The 14,813-nt window shown below is 38.2% G+C and overlaps 3 protein-coding genes across 3 annotated transcripts in view; 1 reads left to right on the top strand and 2 right to left on the bottom strand.

Annotated features, from left to right (window-relative positions):
- The window catches only part of LOC120423692 (phosphoserine phosphatase), a 29,640-nt gene extending 22,091 nt beyond the window's left edge, over window positions 1-7,549 (bottom strand). Inside the window, exon 1 of the mRNA XM_039587587.2 lies at window positions 7,137-7,549. Coding sequence (XP_039443521.1) covers window positions 7,137-7,225 — 89 coding nt within the window. The 5' untranslated portion in view covers window positions 7,226-7,549. The remainder of the gene's footprint in view (window positions 1-7,136) is intronic.
- LOC120423688 (beclin 1-associated autophagy-related key regulator) overlaps window positions 1-14,813 on the top strand; it is a 148,103-nt gene that overhangs the window by 15,129 nt on the left and 118,161 nt on the right. The window lies entirely within an intron of this gene.
- On the bottom strand, window positions 11,513-14,540 carry LOC120423683 (mutS protein homolog 4-like). Its single transcript, XM_039587576.2, has 5 exons — window positions 14,403-14,540; window positions 14,141-14,348; window positions 13,479-14,075; window positions 12,660-13,424; window positions 11,513-12,601 (listed from the first exon to the last, which is right to left on the bottom strand). The coding sequence occupies exons 1-5, from the start codon at window positions 14,513-14,515 to the stop codon at window positions 11,513-11,515; spliced, it is 2,772 nt and encodes a 923-aa protein (XP_039443510.1). The 5' UTR covers window positions 14,516-14,540.

The following is a 14,813-nucleotide window of genomic DNA, read 5'->3' as shown; positions in this document are numbered from 1 at the left end:
CTTCACTTCTTGGACATCGAGCTTCACTTTTCTTCCTTCACCGTCGATGCCAAACACTGTTCCGCTGCCCTCTCCCTGGATCTCCGTCTTCTTACCGTCCGCCAGCGTGATATTGCCACCGGCGAACTCACGCAGCGACTCGAAGAACTCCCGGTCGTTGGTCATGTGAGCGCTGGCACCACTGTCGATCACCCAGCAGGCAGTTTGCTTTCCTCCGACGGTGAACGCGACGCCCCGCGCATCGTTCTGCGCGGCCTTCGCCTTCGCGCCTCCACCACCGTCTGGCTTGGGCGAACTTCCGCCCTTCTTCTGGTCTCCGCCGAGCTTCGGGCAGTTCCCCTTGAAGTGTCCAAGCTGCCCACAGTTGAAGCACTTCGGCGGCTTCTTCCGGTTCTTGCTTTCAGCAGTCCGCATCGCTTTCTCCACCTGGCGAGAACCTCCCTTCCGTTCCTGCTGCCGGCTGTACTCATCTTCCAGCTTTGCCTTGACAATTTCGAGAGAAATGTCATCGTCCGCGAGGCAATCCAGCGCGGTCACGACCCCATCGTACGACGACGGGAGGCTTCGAAGCAGCATGCAGATCAGGGTGTCCGTGTCGAGCGACGTTCCGGCCGCTTCCAGCCGGTCGAAGAGAACCTCGAACTCGCGCAGATGCGCCACAAGGTCGCCGCCATCCGGGAGAATGAGCGCACACATTTTCTTCAGCAGCGAAACACGGACGGAGCGCGTCGCCTGTTCGTGGTGGGCCTTGAGAGCCCCGAAGATGTCCCGCGCGTGAACCTTGCCCTTAATATGCCGCAGCTGGCTGTCCTCCAACGCAACGATCAGATGACCTCGCGCCTTCCGGTCCTTCCGGGTCCAGACAGCATCCTGTTGCTCCGCTGCGGGGACTTCTTCCTCGATCACGTCCCACAGCTCTTCCGTGTCCAGCAGCGCCTCCATCCGCAGCTTCCACGTGGACCAGTTGGCCTCGTTCAACCGGGTGATTCCGGTCTTCGGATCGGCCATCTTTACAAGCACTTTTCACTTGCACTTTTGTCTTTTTGTTTTCGCGCACTTTTCAACCCGATTCCAACCTCACTTTTTCCCGTGAACCGCGCGCGACGCGGAGCACCAGCGAGTACCCGTGGAACCGTCCTTTTCACCAAAGCTCGTCCACTTCTGGGACCATCACCTGACGGACTTTTGTCCGGAGTGCACAGCGGATTACCGCGACGAGACGAGAATCGGCGAAAGGAAAAACACTCGCGTTTAACTTTTACAAAAGAACGTTTTATTCAGCGAGAAAATCGAACCGCACGCGACAACGTTTTGGGCGGGAATGACGCGTGTAAAACGCCGAGGCAACTCAACTGAAGGTTGGTGCAGAAAACGGCGGGCCAAGGAGGAGGCATAAAGGTGAACACTGTTACTTTCAACATCCTATGCATCTTTCTTCACCTTGGTCGCTTCACAGCATGCGCGACGGTTTCGTCCGTCTCGTTTCCCGGTGGTCTCTGCTGGCCACAACACCGCACCCGGACTGTAACGTCCTCGCCTCACGACCGTTTTGCACTGCACCGAATCGCAGGATTTTTGCAGCGGAATGCACTTCTGCGACTTCGCGAATCGAATCGCAGCGACGACCGAGCTGCACTTTTTGAACCAACCGAACTCCACTTTTTATCGTCGTCTCACCCGTGTCGTAAACAAACCGATCCATTTGACGTTTCTCTTCTCCGATTAGAACTGTCACCGCAGAGCAGCGATGCCAGTTCGCCATTCAATTTTCGCCCGACAGCAGAGCTGCGCGGTATTACACCGGCGCACACAATTTGTATCTTGATCGAATTTTGCTCACTTTCGATCACATTTTTTCACCTCGCGTGGACAAGATGGCGACACAAAACAAGATGGAGACTGCAGTATACATTTACACGGGATTTTGAACACGGGATTTAGCTTTTTAGTCCGATACTTCTGGCGTGCAGACTTCTGCAGTACCGTTCTGCAGACTTTTTGCAGATGCGGCGAAATAGCTTCCAGCTCTTCTCTACACTGACAGTTCGTGGAGCTCGCAGTTGTCAAACATCAAAACAAAAAACACTCAACACGAAATTCGCGAATTTCTTCGACAGAGCAGATTTTCCCGAAATAACCCGGTTTCTGTTGTCCCTGGCGGAATCTGACCACGCATCGGGATGCAATCGAGACGCGCGCGGACTGCGGTAACGGTTATGGAAGATGGCGGATCTTCTAGTGTTTTTTTTTCAGCACATCACAACAGAATGGCTCCCGGCGCCATCTTCATCCGACGATTTTTCACGGCACAGATACAGACAGACTTGGTCCACCGACTTCGAAACCAGGAATTTACGGTGCGACATGATCCGGTTCGAAGGACCATTTTATGATTGCGCACATAAGAACGTCTGTTGATCCTGTCGCACTTTCTTTCCCGGTAAATACAAATTTAAACACTCAGATTACAGATAACAAAACTGGTTACAACAAAACGACTTTATTCGCGTCAACTTGGCTCTATTTTGCAGTAAATTAACTGTTCTGACCTGCTCTGAGGTCTGTCAGGGAATGGGACTGTTCTGAGGTGGTTTTCCTACAAGAAAATGTACGGTCAGGACAAGTTCACTGACCTCTTCGTCCTGTTTGTGTTCTGTTATTTACAAATATGTGTGTGTTTACATGTAACGTAGAGTGCGAAAACTAGACAACATAAACTGTGGCAAAAACTACACGAAAACAGTACAGTACAGAAGTTTCTGACTAGAATCATCGTCTTGTGTGTAAACAGGGTTCATTGCATATTTAGATAGTGTCCCTCAGTGGCCACCGGTAACCGGTTCCGGAGTGACCAGGATGGGTCAGAGGACATCGGCATGACCTCAGATGGTCATAACTTTCAATTTCATGAAGTTTGATACGTCGGATGATAGGATTCATTGCATATTCCGATAGTGTCCCCCAGTGGCCACCGGTAACCGGTTCCGGAGTGACCAGGTTGGGTCAGAGGACATCGGCATGACCTCAGATGGTCATAACTTTCAATTTCATGAAGTTTGATACGTCGTATGATAGGATTCATTGCATATTCCGATAGTGTCCCCCAGTGGCCACCGGTAACCGGTTCCGGAGTGACCAGGATGGGTCAGAGGACATCGGCATGACCTCAGATGGTCATAACATGCAATTTCATGAAGTTTGATATGCAACATGACGGGTTTCTAGCGTGACAATTATTGAAACCGTTTTAGTGGTACCCTGGAACCGGTTCCGGATTGGCCACAGTTGGCCAGAACCGATACCAAACAGTCAGAGGTAGTATGTAGTATTCTTCTGCAATGGTTTGCAAAATAATCCGTTTCAAAAGACTGGTCCGTGTGACGGTTTTATGTCAAAAACTGCAAAAATCAAGTTTTCCGGAAGTTCCGGGTTACCGGAACCGGTGGCCACTATGGACCAATTATTTTTTCTGGGGCTTAAAATTCAGGTTATTATCTGTCGAATGCAACCGGAAGCAACCTGCTATGTGCAATCGTTTCGGAGATACAGGTCCTCAAAGTAGGGGCCTCAAAAAGGACTTTTTTCGGTTATAGCAGGTTCCCGGTGGCCACGGTGTCCAAAACCGGTTCTGCCGGTCGGATTCAGAAAGTAGACATCCTAGCCTTTCATTTGCGGTCAAGACATCCAAAATCGGTTACAATCTCGAATTTTGGCAGCCGAAAACATTTCTGGGTCCTATAGACCCGGAATACCATTGGTGTCAGTTTTTTTTTTGTGGGCACTTCCGGTGGCCTCCGGAAGTTCATTTTTGGCCAGAATGTGTGTCTTAGTAAGATACACAAAGTCACAAAATTTCAGATCTCTAGGTGTTTTTGGTCAAAAGTTACAATTACTTTTATAGTGCTACTGGGTCCTATAGACCCGAAGACCATGCCCGGGTTAATACATGTTAGTTGATGAACATTTGACAGACATTGGATCTTTAAGAGCTTAAACATTTTTAATTTTTTTATGGTTAAATATTAAAAAAATATTTTCAATTAATAGCCTTATGAATTTAAACAAAAAAGAAATTTATAAAATTGTATGGATGCAAATCATTTTGTTTTTTATTAAAAGAATTTTAATTTTTTTTTAGATTTTTTGAGATTTTCAAGAGTTTTATACATTTTGAAAATTTAAAGCATTTTAAGAATTTTAGGAGTTTTACACTGCCCATGTTTACTTAGTTTGTCCTGGCGTTTTTATTGAAAAGGTCCAATAGGGCTGTTGCGAATATTTTTCAAATTCTTGACTTTTTTTTTCATTTTGCAAAAAGCAAAAAAAAAATGATATCGCAGTTTTGTAAAAAATGTTGTTTTTCCGTTTTTGCACGCTTACCGCTGCAAAACCCAGTTTTAATTTTTTTTAAATCATATCTCGGAATCTTGTTAATGATCAACTCCCATTTTTGAGTATGTTACGTAAAATTTTCCAAGGAATCTGATAAAAATATTTTCAGACCGGACATAGGCTTTTTCGTCCTAACACCGTCAAAACAGCACTTTAAAGTTTCATTCCACTTTTTCAAAGAAAAGGCTAGATTTTTCAGTTTTGAAACTATTTTTCCTTGAAAGACCAACTTATCACCTTTCATTTGCGTCCAAGACAACTTAAATCGGTTGAAATGGCGTGGAATTATGTTTTTTTTTAAGATGTGGTTTTTGCAACAACAAAAAATGACGCCCCCTAATGGTCAACAAAAAAAAATACGGGTCTAATTACTTTGGCCAAGGAACCCCCAGAAATTTATTGAGCCCAATTGGGAACTTTTTTTTTTGTTTTATGCTCTTTTCAAATAAATTGTTGTATATTTTTTATAAGTCATAAGGCTGTTAGAAATTATTTATTTTTTATTAAAAAAATAATATTCTCAGAATTTGAAGAACTTATTTTTTGCAGAGTTTATTAAATTTAAATAAAAATTTCAAGAATTTAAAGAGTGTTAAGAATTTCGAAAAAAATATATTGATATTCAAAATGTCTTAAGACTTCTCAATTTGAAGAATCTTAAATTAATTAGGAATGAGGAATTTTTAGGAATCGGAAGAATTTTCAAAATTTAAGGAGTTCAAACAATTTTATGCATTTGATTTATTATACAGTTTTAGGAATCCGAAGCTTTTTTAAAGATTAAAAAAATTACAATTTTAAGAATTGTGAAGAGTTTTAAAAAGTTTTGGAATTTTAAGAATTTTCAAAGCTTGGAGTTTATTAGGACTTGAAGAATAATAAAACATTAAAAGAGTGTTTTTTTTAATCTTTAGACTTTTCGATTTTTTGTAGATTTTAAGAGTTTTTTTTTCATTTAAAAAATTTCTAAAACTAAGAATTTATGAATTTGACTACCTTTAGAAGTTTTAAATTTTTAGGTTATTTTATTTTTTAAGAATTTTAAAAGTACAAATTGTTTAAGATTTCTTACAATTTGAAAAATTTCTTTTTTTTTATTTAGGCAATTAAAAAGATTTGATGAGTTGTAAGCATTTAAATAAAATAAAATAAAGACTTAAGAATTTTTAAGATTTTGAACATTTTGTATTTTTTTCAGAATTTTAAAAAACTTTAGGAAATGTAGAAAAATATGAGTTTAAAAATTATATGGAATTTTGAATGTCTCGAGAATTATATTTTTAAGAGCTTATTTATTTTTATTTTTTTTTAAATTTAATTATATCTTTTTGATTTAATTAATTAATTAATTAAAATAATATTGGATTTTTTTTGTAATTTTTAAATAGTGTTTAAAATATTTCTGGAGTTTTTTTTTAAGTGCAATAAACCAAACTTCAAGTTTTTTGCTTTTTGGGTGTTTTTGAAACCGCCTTGAGTCAACGGTATTAAAAACACCCAAAAAGCAAAAACTGAAAATTTGGTTCATTGGACCTTTTTTTAAAAAAAGCTCCAGATTTGTTTAAATCTCATCAATTACAATTATTTAAAAAAAATTTAAGTGTTTAAAATTTTAATAATCTAAAGCTTTAAAATGGAATTTTATGTTTATTATAGGTGTTTTTTAAATATGTACAATTTAAAAAAAAAGCTGATTTTTGCAATTTTGATGTTTTTTTAGAATTGAGGGATTGTAAGAGCTAAAGAAATACTTTGAAGACTTAAGGAATTGTAACTATTAATCTTTCCGTGAATTTTAGAAGTTTTTAGAATTTTAAGAACCCTAAAAAATTATTAAAAAATTGGAGAAAATCCAAAATTTTATTTATGTTTTGAAATTGTATAATTCTTGAATATTTTTTACTATTTTATTATGGTGCTCGAAAAATATAAAAAAAGAAAGAATCACTTCGTTTATTTAAAACAGAAAAAAAAAATCAATCCAAGAATATGGAGGGAATGGCTGTGTGTTGAGAATATCCATTTGACTTTGTAACAGGCAATCAACGGTCGGTTTTTACGTATTTAGGATTGCTGAATTCGAATGGGATTTTAAAAAAAGGAATGCATTTTAACGAGAATTTAAGATTTTTCAGAATTGAATTTCGAAAATTTTGAAATTTCCAGAAATAAAAAAAATACTCCGGTAAGGAAAGTGGTGTGTAAATATTAATCAAATTTAGGTTATTTTTTTAATTTAATTGATGTTATTTTTCGCCGCTGATCACACGTTGTTAGCGAATGATGGAAATCAATCAAGCATGTATAGGAGAGAATTCCCCGCTTGCCCACTCTAAAACCCCTCGATCACCACATTGCTGCTGATCCACTTGTTTTTATTATCTGTTCCTCAGTGCGGTCTTGTTCTACCAACACGCACTGACTGTACGTACAAACAACAACCCTTTAAACTGCACTGCGCTCTTGTTGTGGTGGTGAGTTCTTCCTGAATGCGGTCGGTTTTGAAAATATTTTGAGGTATCAGATTACTCTTTCTCTTTTGATGACTTAATCTTCGTCAATTATTGCACCTCCAGTTGTTATTGTTTGTCTGCTGGCGTGTATGGTTCGAGGGGGGTGCATTCGAGTAAACAATAAACAGCTTACTTGGATGGAACTCGCGCTAATCAACGTTGCTTGTACATGTGCTCCTTGTTGGATTTGTGTGTGATTACACAAGTGTAGATTAGCCCCATGTCACTTACCGTCGAGGCCTGCTTAGATGAGTCGATAGATCGCCGCCGTTGTTGACAGCTTCGATGGCCAGCAATCGCAGTTGGCGTCGACACTGCATTCACCTTAAACACTACAGCACGCTTGATCCCTGTGTCGCTCAGTTTAGCAGTTTAGTCTGTCTGGCCAGGCCTACTGAGACTTCTTTCGCACACGCGCTGTTCACGATCACTCGCAGAATCGACGACTGAGCAGGCTGCGCACACGACTCGTCCGTCGACGCCGTCTGCTGCTGCACTCCGTTCCGGGGGGATATCAACGCAACTCTGTGTGTTTGTAGGTCTAGGTCTTTGCTGGCCTCTGACGTCGACGTCGTATGCAAGTGTGCCGTTTTAAATTACTTGTTTTTGTTGTTGACGTAGTTGACGTCGTCGGGCAACCACCTTGTACTGCACTTTAGTCACTTGTTCGCCCTGCTGCTGCACTCTTTCCGACTCAATTACTGCGGTTGACAACATTGCTGAATGTGTGTACGTATGTGTGTATGGTTCCTGATTGGAGATAATGGAACAGGCCAGTGTCCGGTTTTCACGTGCTTCCTTTTGTTTGCACACTTTGCCAACCGAAACCAGATTTTCGGACCAGTTTGGGCTGGCTGGAAGAGAGTTCACGAATTTGGCTTTGACCTTCTCCTTTATCAGTCCCTTTTGACCAGGGGTGCTCAATGTTTTTGAAAGCCGGGCCAAATTTGAAGCTCAAATGAGTTTGCGGGCCAAATTTATAAAATAGGTTATTTGAAAACAATTAATTATTTTTATTCACAAGACTAAAAATTCAGTTGAAGTTTTTTGAAACTTCATTTATTTTTTTTAACGTTTTCGTTGATTAAAATAATAGAAATCACAAAATTACAGTTTTCTATCACTATTGTTGATTTAATTGTTTTAGGCATCTGAAAATAAAAATTTGGTTGAATTTACTCTTGTTTTCATTAAAAAAAATAAGTTTTTTTTATATTTCAAAAATGATGACATACAATCTGAACAATTTATGTAACGGGGTTATTTTATCTTCGAATTAGGTGTTACTAAAGAAGAAAAAAATTAGAGCCAGAATTTCTACATTTCAATAAGAAAAATGATGGAATATGTTTAAACACCCGTCAAGTTGATTTGCAATCATTATTTTCAAAAATTGTAACATTCGACAAAAAAAACACTTTATCGAAAAAAAACTTATTGCCTTACTGTTTATCAAAAATTTCCATAAATTCAATTTATTTTTGAATGAATCCGAACATTCTCCATACGATTCTAGCAATTGAATTCAGCTAATTTCGATTAAAAATCATTGATATTTTAAAATATTTTGAGAAAATAGTTTTGCCCTGATTTTTCAAGCCAATTTTTAATAATGGGAGGAAGAGATGGACGGCCGACAAAAGCTTTATAAAATATTTGCAAAAGCCTTATTTCCCCAATTTAACATGTATGCAACATGTTTATTACATGAATCAGATGGTAATCAATCAGATTCGTTATCCAACTGTCATAAGTTCGAATCCCGAGGGAAGGTTTCTAAGTGCAAAGTAAATTTGAAGGTCAGTTCATAAAAAGGGTCATTAATACCTTCAAATTAATATGGAAAACTTATATTTTGCAATTATTACAGATTTCTACCTGAGTCAGTTTTGAACGTATTATAAACATTTCCAAATATGTTTAAAGAAAGTTTGGACGATATTTACTAGTTTCACTCACATTGAAACGTGTGAAATTATTTTAATTATTAAGATTGAACAAAATATTTGTGTCGTAAAATGGGCATCAAAGTATTTAAAAATAATTCGTTTTTTTAAGAAAAAATAGAAAAAAAAGTTAGTATAAAACAGATTAAAATATTCCGCAATTTTGAAAAGTATAAAATCACTTTACAAGTTGTCAACGGGCCATTTTTCATGATCGTTCAAAATGGGTCCGCGGGCCACAAAATATCACCTCGCGGGCCACGTTTGGCCCGCGGGCCATACTTTGGTCACCCCTGCTTTTGACGGTCTGACTTGCACATTTTTGGAATAAATTGGTCGGATTGTACACAGTTAATCCAAAAACAGGCTTAAATAATGACGGAAGTGAATTTCAAATATGCTAGCTTAAAAATTGTGGGTAATTTGAAAACAAAATTATTATTAATAAAATTCTCAAAACTTACATATTTTAAGGAATTCCAAAAAAATACTGAATTTACAAAATTACAGAGTTTGCAAAATTTACAAATTTTTAGTACCTCACTAGACTTTAAAAAAGAGATCTATTTTAAATTTGTTTTTAATTAAAGATTTTTTTAAGTTTTAAGAATTTATTAAATTTTAAGATTTTTTTTTGAATTTTGAGAATTTATTGAATTTAAAAATTTAATTTAAAGTTTTTAGAATTTTTAGAATTTTTAGAATTTTCTGAATTTTTAGAGTTTTTGAATTTTTAATTTTTTTTAGAATTTTTAAGAATTTTAAGAATTTTAGGAATTTTAAGAATTTTAAAAATTTTAAGAATTTTAAGAATTTTAAGAATTTTAAGAATTTTAGGAATTTTAAGAATTTTAAGAAATTTAAGAATTTTAAGAATTTTAAGAATTTTAAGAATTTTAAGAATTTTAAAAATATTAAGAATATTAAGAATTTTAAGAATTTAAAGAATTTAAAAAAATTAAAGAATTTAAACAATTTAAAGAATTTAAAGAATTTTAAGAATTTTAAGAATTTTAAGAATTTTAAGAATTTTAAGAATTTTAAGAATTTTAAGAATTTTAAAAATTTTAAGAATTTTAAGAATTTTAAGAATTTTAAGAATTTTAAGAATTTTAAGAATCTTAGAAATTTAAAAAAATTTAAGAATTTTAAGAATTTTAAGAATTTTAAGAATTTTAAGAATTTTAAGAATTTTAAGAATTTTAAGAATTTTAAGAATTTTAAGAATTTTAAGAATTTTAAGAATTTTAAGAATTTTAAGAATTTTAAGAATTTTAAGAATATTAAGAATTTTAAGAATTTTAAGAATTTTAAGAATTTTAAAATTTTTAAGAATTTTAAGAATTTTAAGAATTTTTAAGAATTTTAAGAATTTTAAGAATTTTAAGAATTTTAAGAATTTTAAGAATTTTAAGAATTTTAAGAATTTTAAGAATTTTAAGAATTTTAAGAATTTTAAGAATTTTAAGAATTTTAAGAATTTTAAGAATTTTAAGAATTTTAAGATTTTTAAGAATTTTAAGATTTTTAGGAATTTTAAGAATTTTAAGAGTTTTAAGAATTTTAAGAATTTAAAGAATTTAAAGAATTTTAAGAATTTTAAGAATTTTATGAATTTTATGAATTTTATGAATTTTAAAAATTTTAAGAATTTTAAGAATTTTAAGAATTTTAAGAATTTTAAGAATTTTAAGAATTTTAAGAATTTTAAGAATTTTAAGAATTTTAAAAATTTTAAGAATTTTAAGAATTTTAAGAATTTTAAGAATTTTAAGAATTTTAAGAATTTTAAGAATTTTAAGAATTTTAAGAATTTTAAGAATTTTAAGAATTTTAAGAATTTTAAGAATTTTAAGAATTTTAAGAATTTTAAGAATTTTAAGAATTTTAAGAATTTTAAGAATTTTAAGAATTTTAAGAATTTTAAGAATTTTAAGAATTTTAAGAATTTTAAGAATTTTAAGAATTTTAAGAATTTTAAGAATTTTAAGAATTTTAAGAATTTTAAGAATTTTAAGAATTTTAAGAATTTTAAGAATTTTAAGAATTTTAAGAATTTTAAGAATTTTAAGAATTTTAGGAATTTTAAGAATTTTAGGAATTTTAAGAATTTAAAAATTTTAAGAATTTTAAGAATTTTAAAATTTTTAAGAATTTTAAGAATTTTAAGAATTTTAAGAATTTTAAGAATTTTAAGAATTTTAAGAATTTTAAGAATTTTAAAAATTTTAAGAATTTTAAGAATTTTAAAATTTTTAAGAATTTTAAGAATTTTAAGAATTTTAAGAATTTTAAGAATTTTAAGAATTTTAAGAATTTTAAAAATTTTAAGAATTTTAAGAATTTTAAAAATTTTAAGAATTTTAGGAATTTTATGAATTTTAAAAATTTTAGGAATTTCAAGAATTTTAAAAAAATTGTAAATTTAAGAATTTTAAGAATCTTAAGAATTGTAGGAACGTTAATTTTTTTAAATTGTTCAATATTTTATAGTCAAAAGAATTTAAAAAAAAAACAGAGTTAAAAAATGAGTTTTTTTTATTATTGCGTATTTTTTTCTTTTTTTATTTTTCATTGAAGTATTGAGACACAAACGATAATGTTTAATATTTAAAAATCAGTTAATTGAAAGTCAAAGTTAAACCCATAGGATCTCTCCTTCTAAAGTTCTTCCGACAGCTGCTCCTCGTCGAGCGTTTCATCAATTTCAATATGTTCAACCGACTCCACATCGCTCGGACCTTCGTCGTCACTTTCGGCAACCGCAAAGTCACTCACGCTTGGTTCCACCACGGTCGTGGTTGTTCTCTCCGCCGCCGGTCCCGCCGATCCCTTCCGAAGCAACTCGTCCAGGGGGGTGTGCCGCAAATAACGCACCGCTTCCGGTGGCAACGCTGAGGTGAACCCTTCCAAAACACTGTTCAGATGGGTTGTTAGCGTGTCGGAGTCTTGTCCGTCGGTGGGGGCCGATAGGACGCAGGCGATCTGGGCGTACAGGTCGTACAGACGTTTGTCGAAGCAGCGGAGGTTGGCCTGGGTGGAGAGCGTTTCGTCCGCTAGGGTTGAATTGTGGGCGTTGACTTGCCCGGCGAACGATCGTGCCTTGAGCTGCTCGTTGATCTGCTCCGCGCGGGTTATTACAGTTGGCGGCATTCGGACGCATCGCGCCAGCGATATTCCGTAGTTCTTCACGGAGGTTTTCCCCTCGGAGACGGTGTATTTGTAACGGAGACGATCGGAACCTTCGACGGTCACAGTTTCCGTTTGAAGACAGAGCCGGGACACGTTGTGCATGTGTTCCAGCGGTCGGAGCATGTCGTGGCAGTGGGTGGTGAGGTAAATGAATGGTCTGCGAATAGCGGACAAGCTTTCGCACTTGGCACTGGGGTCGAATCCGATGAAGCCCGCGATCTGTTCGAGCAACTTCCACCGGGGACTGTCCGTCTCTGGGTGTTGAGTGTCGCCGAACAACTCATCAATCACGACCAGACTGTCCACGGACAAACTGTGGGCGATGACCTCCAGCTTTTTGGCCATCCGTGAAGAGTTGGAAAGGTCCTGCTCGACACTCTCGGCTGCGCCGAAGATGGCCATCAGTCGGTCAACGATACGGAATTCGGCCTTGGCAGCCGGAACGTAGCATCCGAGCTGAGCCATGATCTGCAGCAGGCAAATCGTCTTGATGTAGACCGTTTTACCGCTCATGTTGGGACCCGTTACGAGGAATACGTTGTACTCGGGGGTTGCGATCTGTAAGAAACTTGTTGTTATTACATGATCATTACACTTGGCTCGACCATGATCTTACCACATTGTTCCGGACGACCTTGTCAACGGCACCGTAAGACTCCAGCAGGGGATGCCGCGCCCCAACGATCTTGGTGCACCTTCCGAAGTTCGGTCGACAGTAGTCCTTGTCCTGGCTGACGACCGCCAGCGATTGCACCATGTCCAGATCGGTAATGTGCGCCACCAGCAGATAAACCGGCTCGATGTCCTCTCGGATCGTGTCGATCAGTTGCTTTATGATGCCGTAGCTCACACTTTCAATCTCCCGAATAATACCTTCGATCCGCTCATTCAACGCTTGCAGCGTGCTCGTGGTCAAACTGTATCGCTTTCCGGCTCGGCTCAACACCTTCAGAACCGGAGGAAGCACGGTGGTGCCCTCTTTGACGGATAGCTGGATGTAGAAGCCGGTGGTTTTGTTGAAGGACATCTTCAACAGCAGCCGAAGTTCGCGGGTCAGATCGGCGATATGTTCTCGAATTTCATCTATAACTTCCGAGTACAATCGTCGGAACACGTCAAGTGTGGACGAAACTCCCGACTTGATCAGAAACAGCCGATAGTAGCTTGCCGTTTGCGGGTTTGCTCCGTCAGCGTCCAGCACGGTACAGATTTGATCGTACAGCCTCTTGTACACTTCGGTCGCGAGGACGTGGCGAATTGCCCGCAAAAAAGGTGCTTCAGCTTGGCCGAGCAGTTCCTCAAGTTCGGGAACGCTGCGAAGGGCATTTCGCAGAGTGCTTGCCTGGTTTAACACATGCAGCGTGTTTTGTTTGGACGATTTCTGGGAAATGAATAGTTAGCCATCTTGAGATTGAGAAGTGATCCTAAGACCTACCGTACTATCGACATCCACCGAAAGCTTCATCAGCGCTCCAATGTCCACCAAACCTCGAAGAATCCGCTGAATCCCACCCAACAGCTCGGAGTTCACCAAAAGCTCTCCAATACAGGCAAGCCTGGCTTCCAGAACGTCCCGCTTGCTGCTCGGTTCCAGCAGGTTTGCCCTCAGGTGCCGCTTACCCACGGCCGTAATACAGTGGTTCACAAACTGGTACAGCGACTGCTTGTCGGCCATGTTCTGCAGCGAAAAGATGACCTCCAGGTGGCCAACGCACTCCACATCGATCGCCATCGTGTCCTTTTTGTTGACGTACTTAAACTGCAGCGACTTTGCCGCAATCCGCAACAAACCGGCCTCGCAACAGTGCCGCAGGATAGCCCCGACCGCAGCCAACCCGTAGTACTTGCAGTGGACCGTCTGCTTCAGAGTTTGGTAGCTCGAGCTGCACAGGTCGTCCATGTACTTTTCCGCGTTGCAGTCGTTGAAGAAGCTCCGCGGAAGCGACACGATCTGCACGTCCACAAGAAACTGCTGGATGATTGTCGGGAGGTTCGAAGATCGCGTGTTTAGCGAGTGATCGCTGAAAAAGATCTACAAAATTGGATCACACGTGTGATCAAGTGTGCACAGGAGATCACAGAAAAGTCAAAGCCTACCACGTTCGGGTTCAGCGCCTGCAGTGAGGTTAGCACGTTGCTGTACCAAAAGTTGTCACTGAACTGGCTCATCTGCAGTACCGGCGCGGCCGAAACGTCAATCGCCGCGAGGCCAATCTCGAGCGCGGCGTGGCCACGACCTTCCGCCAGGGCGCACACCACGTACGGCTCGTTCGCCGCGACGGTTTCGTTCAGCGTGTCGTGAATGCTTTTTGAGGTTATGTTAGACTCCGGATTCGATATCTAATAATTAGTTACCTACCTTTTGCTACCGCTCCGACTGGTCCCCGCGGGGTGGGGTTGAATGTGGCGGAAGACCTGCGGCCGTGGAAGCGGATCCACCGGACGATCGATACGGCTCTTCATGAAATTCATCGCGCGATCGTTTGACACTTTGACACTAGCGCAAACTCATGGCACACTGCTGTGAAGGAACGAAAGTCAAGGCAATACAAACACGTGGTCGTCACTTTTATCCCTTTTCATGGCGTGTTTAATTCAAATGTATATTTTTTCTGACTTTTTCATAGAGAACAATAATACTTATCTTTACAAAACATGGTATTCAATTTTACAATGTTGGTTTCTTGTTCTTCTCAGCATCCATCAGTGGTTTTGCCCTATTTTTGGTGATGTGTTGTTCAAATGCATGCCTCAAAAAGTTAACGCAAAA

The sequence above is a fragment of the Culex pipiens genome, chromosome 2 (assembly GCF_016801865.2).
Source record: "Culex pipiens pallens isolate TS chromosome 2, TS_CPP_V2, whole genome shotgun sequence".
Classification (NCBI taxonomy): Eukaryota; Metazoa; Arthropoda; class Insecta; order Diptera; family Culicidae; genus Culex; species Culex pipiens.
This window is presented reverse-complemented; position numbering and strand designations above follow the sequence as displayed.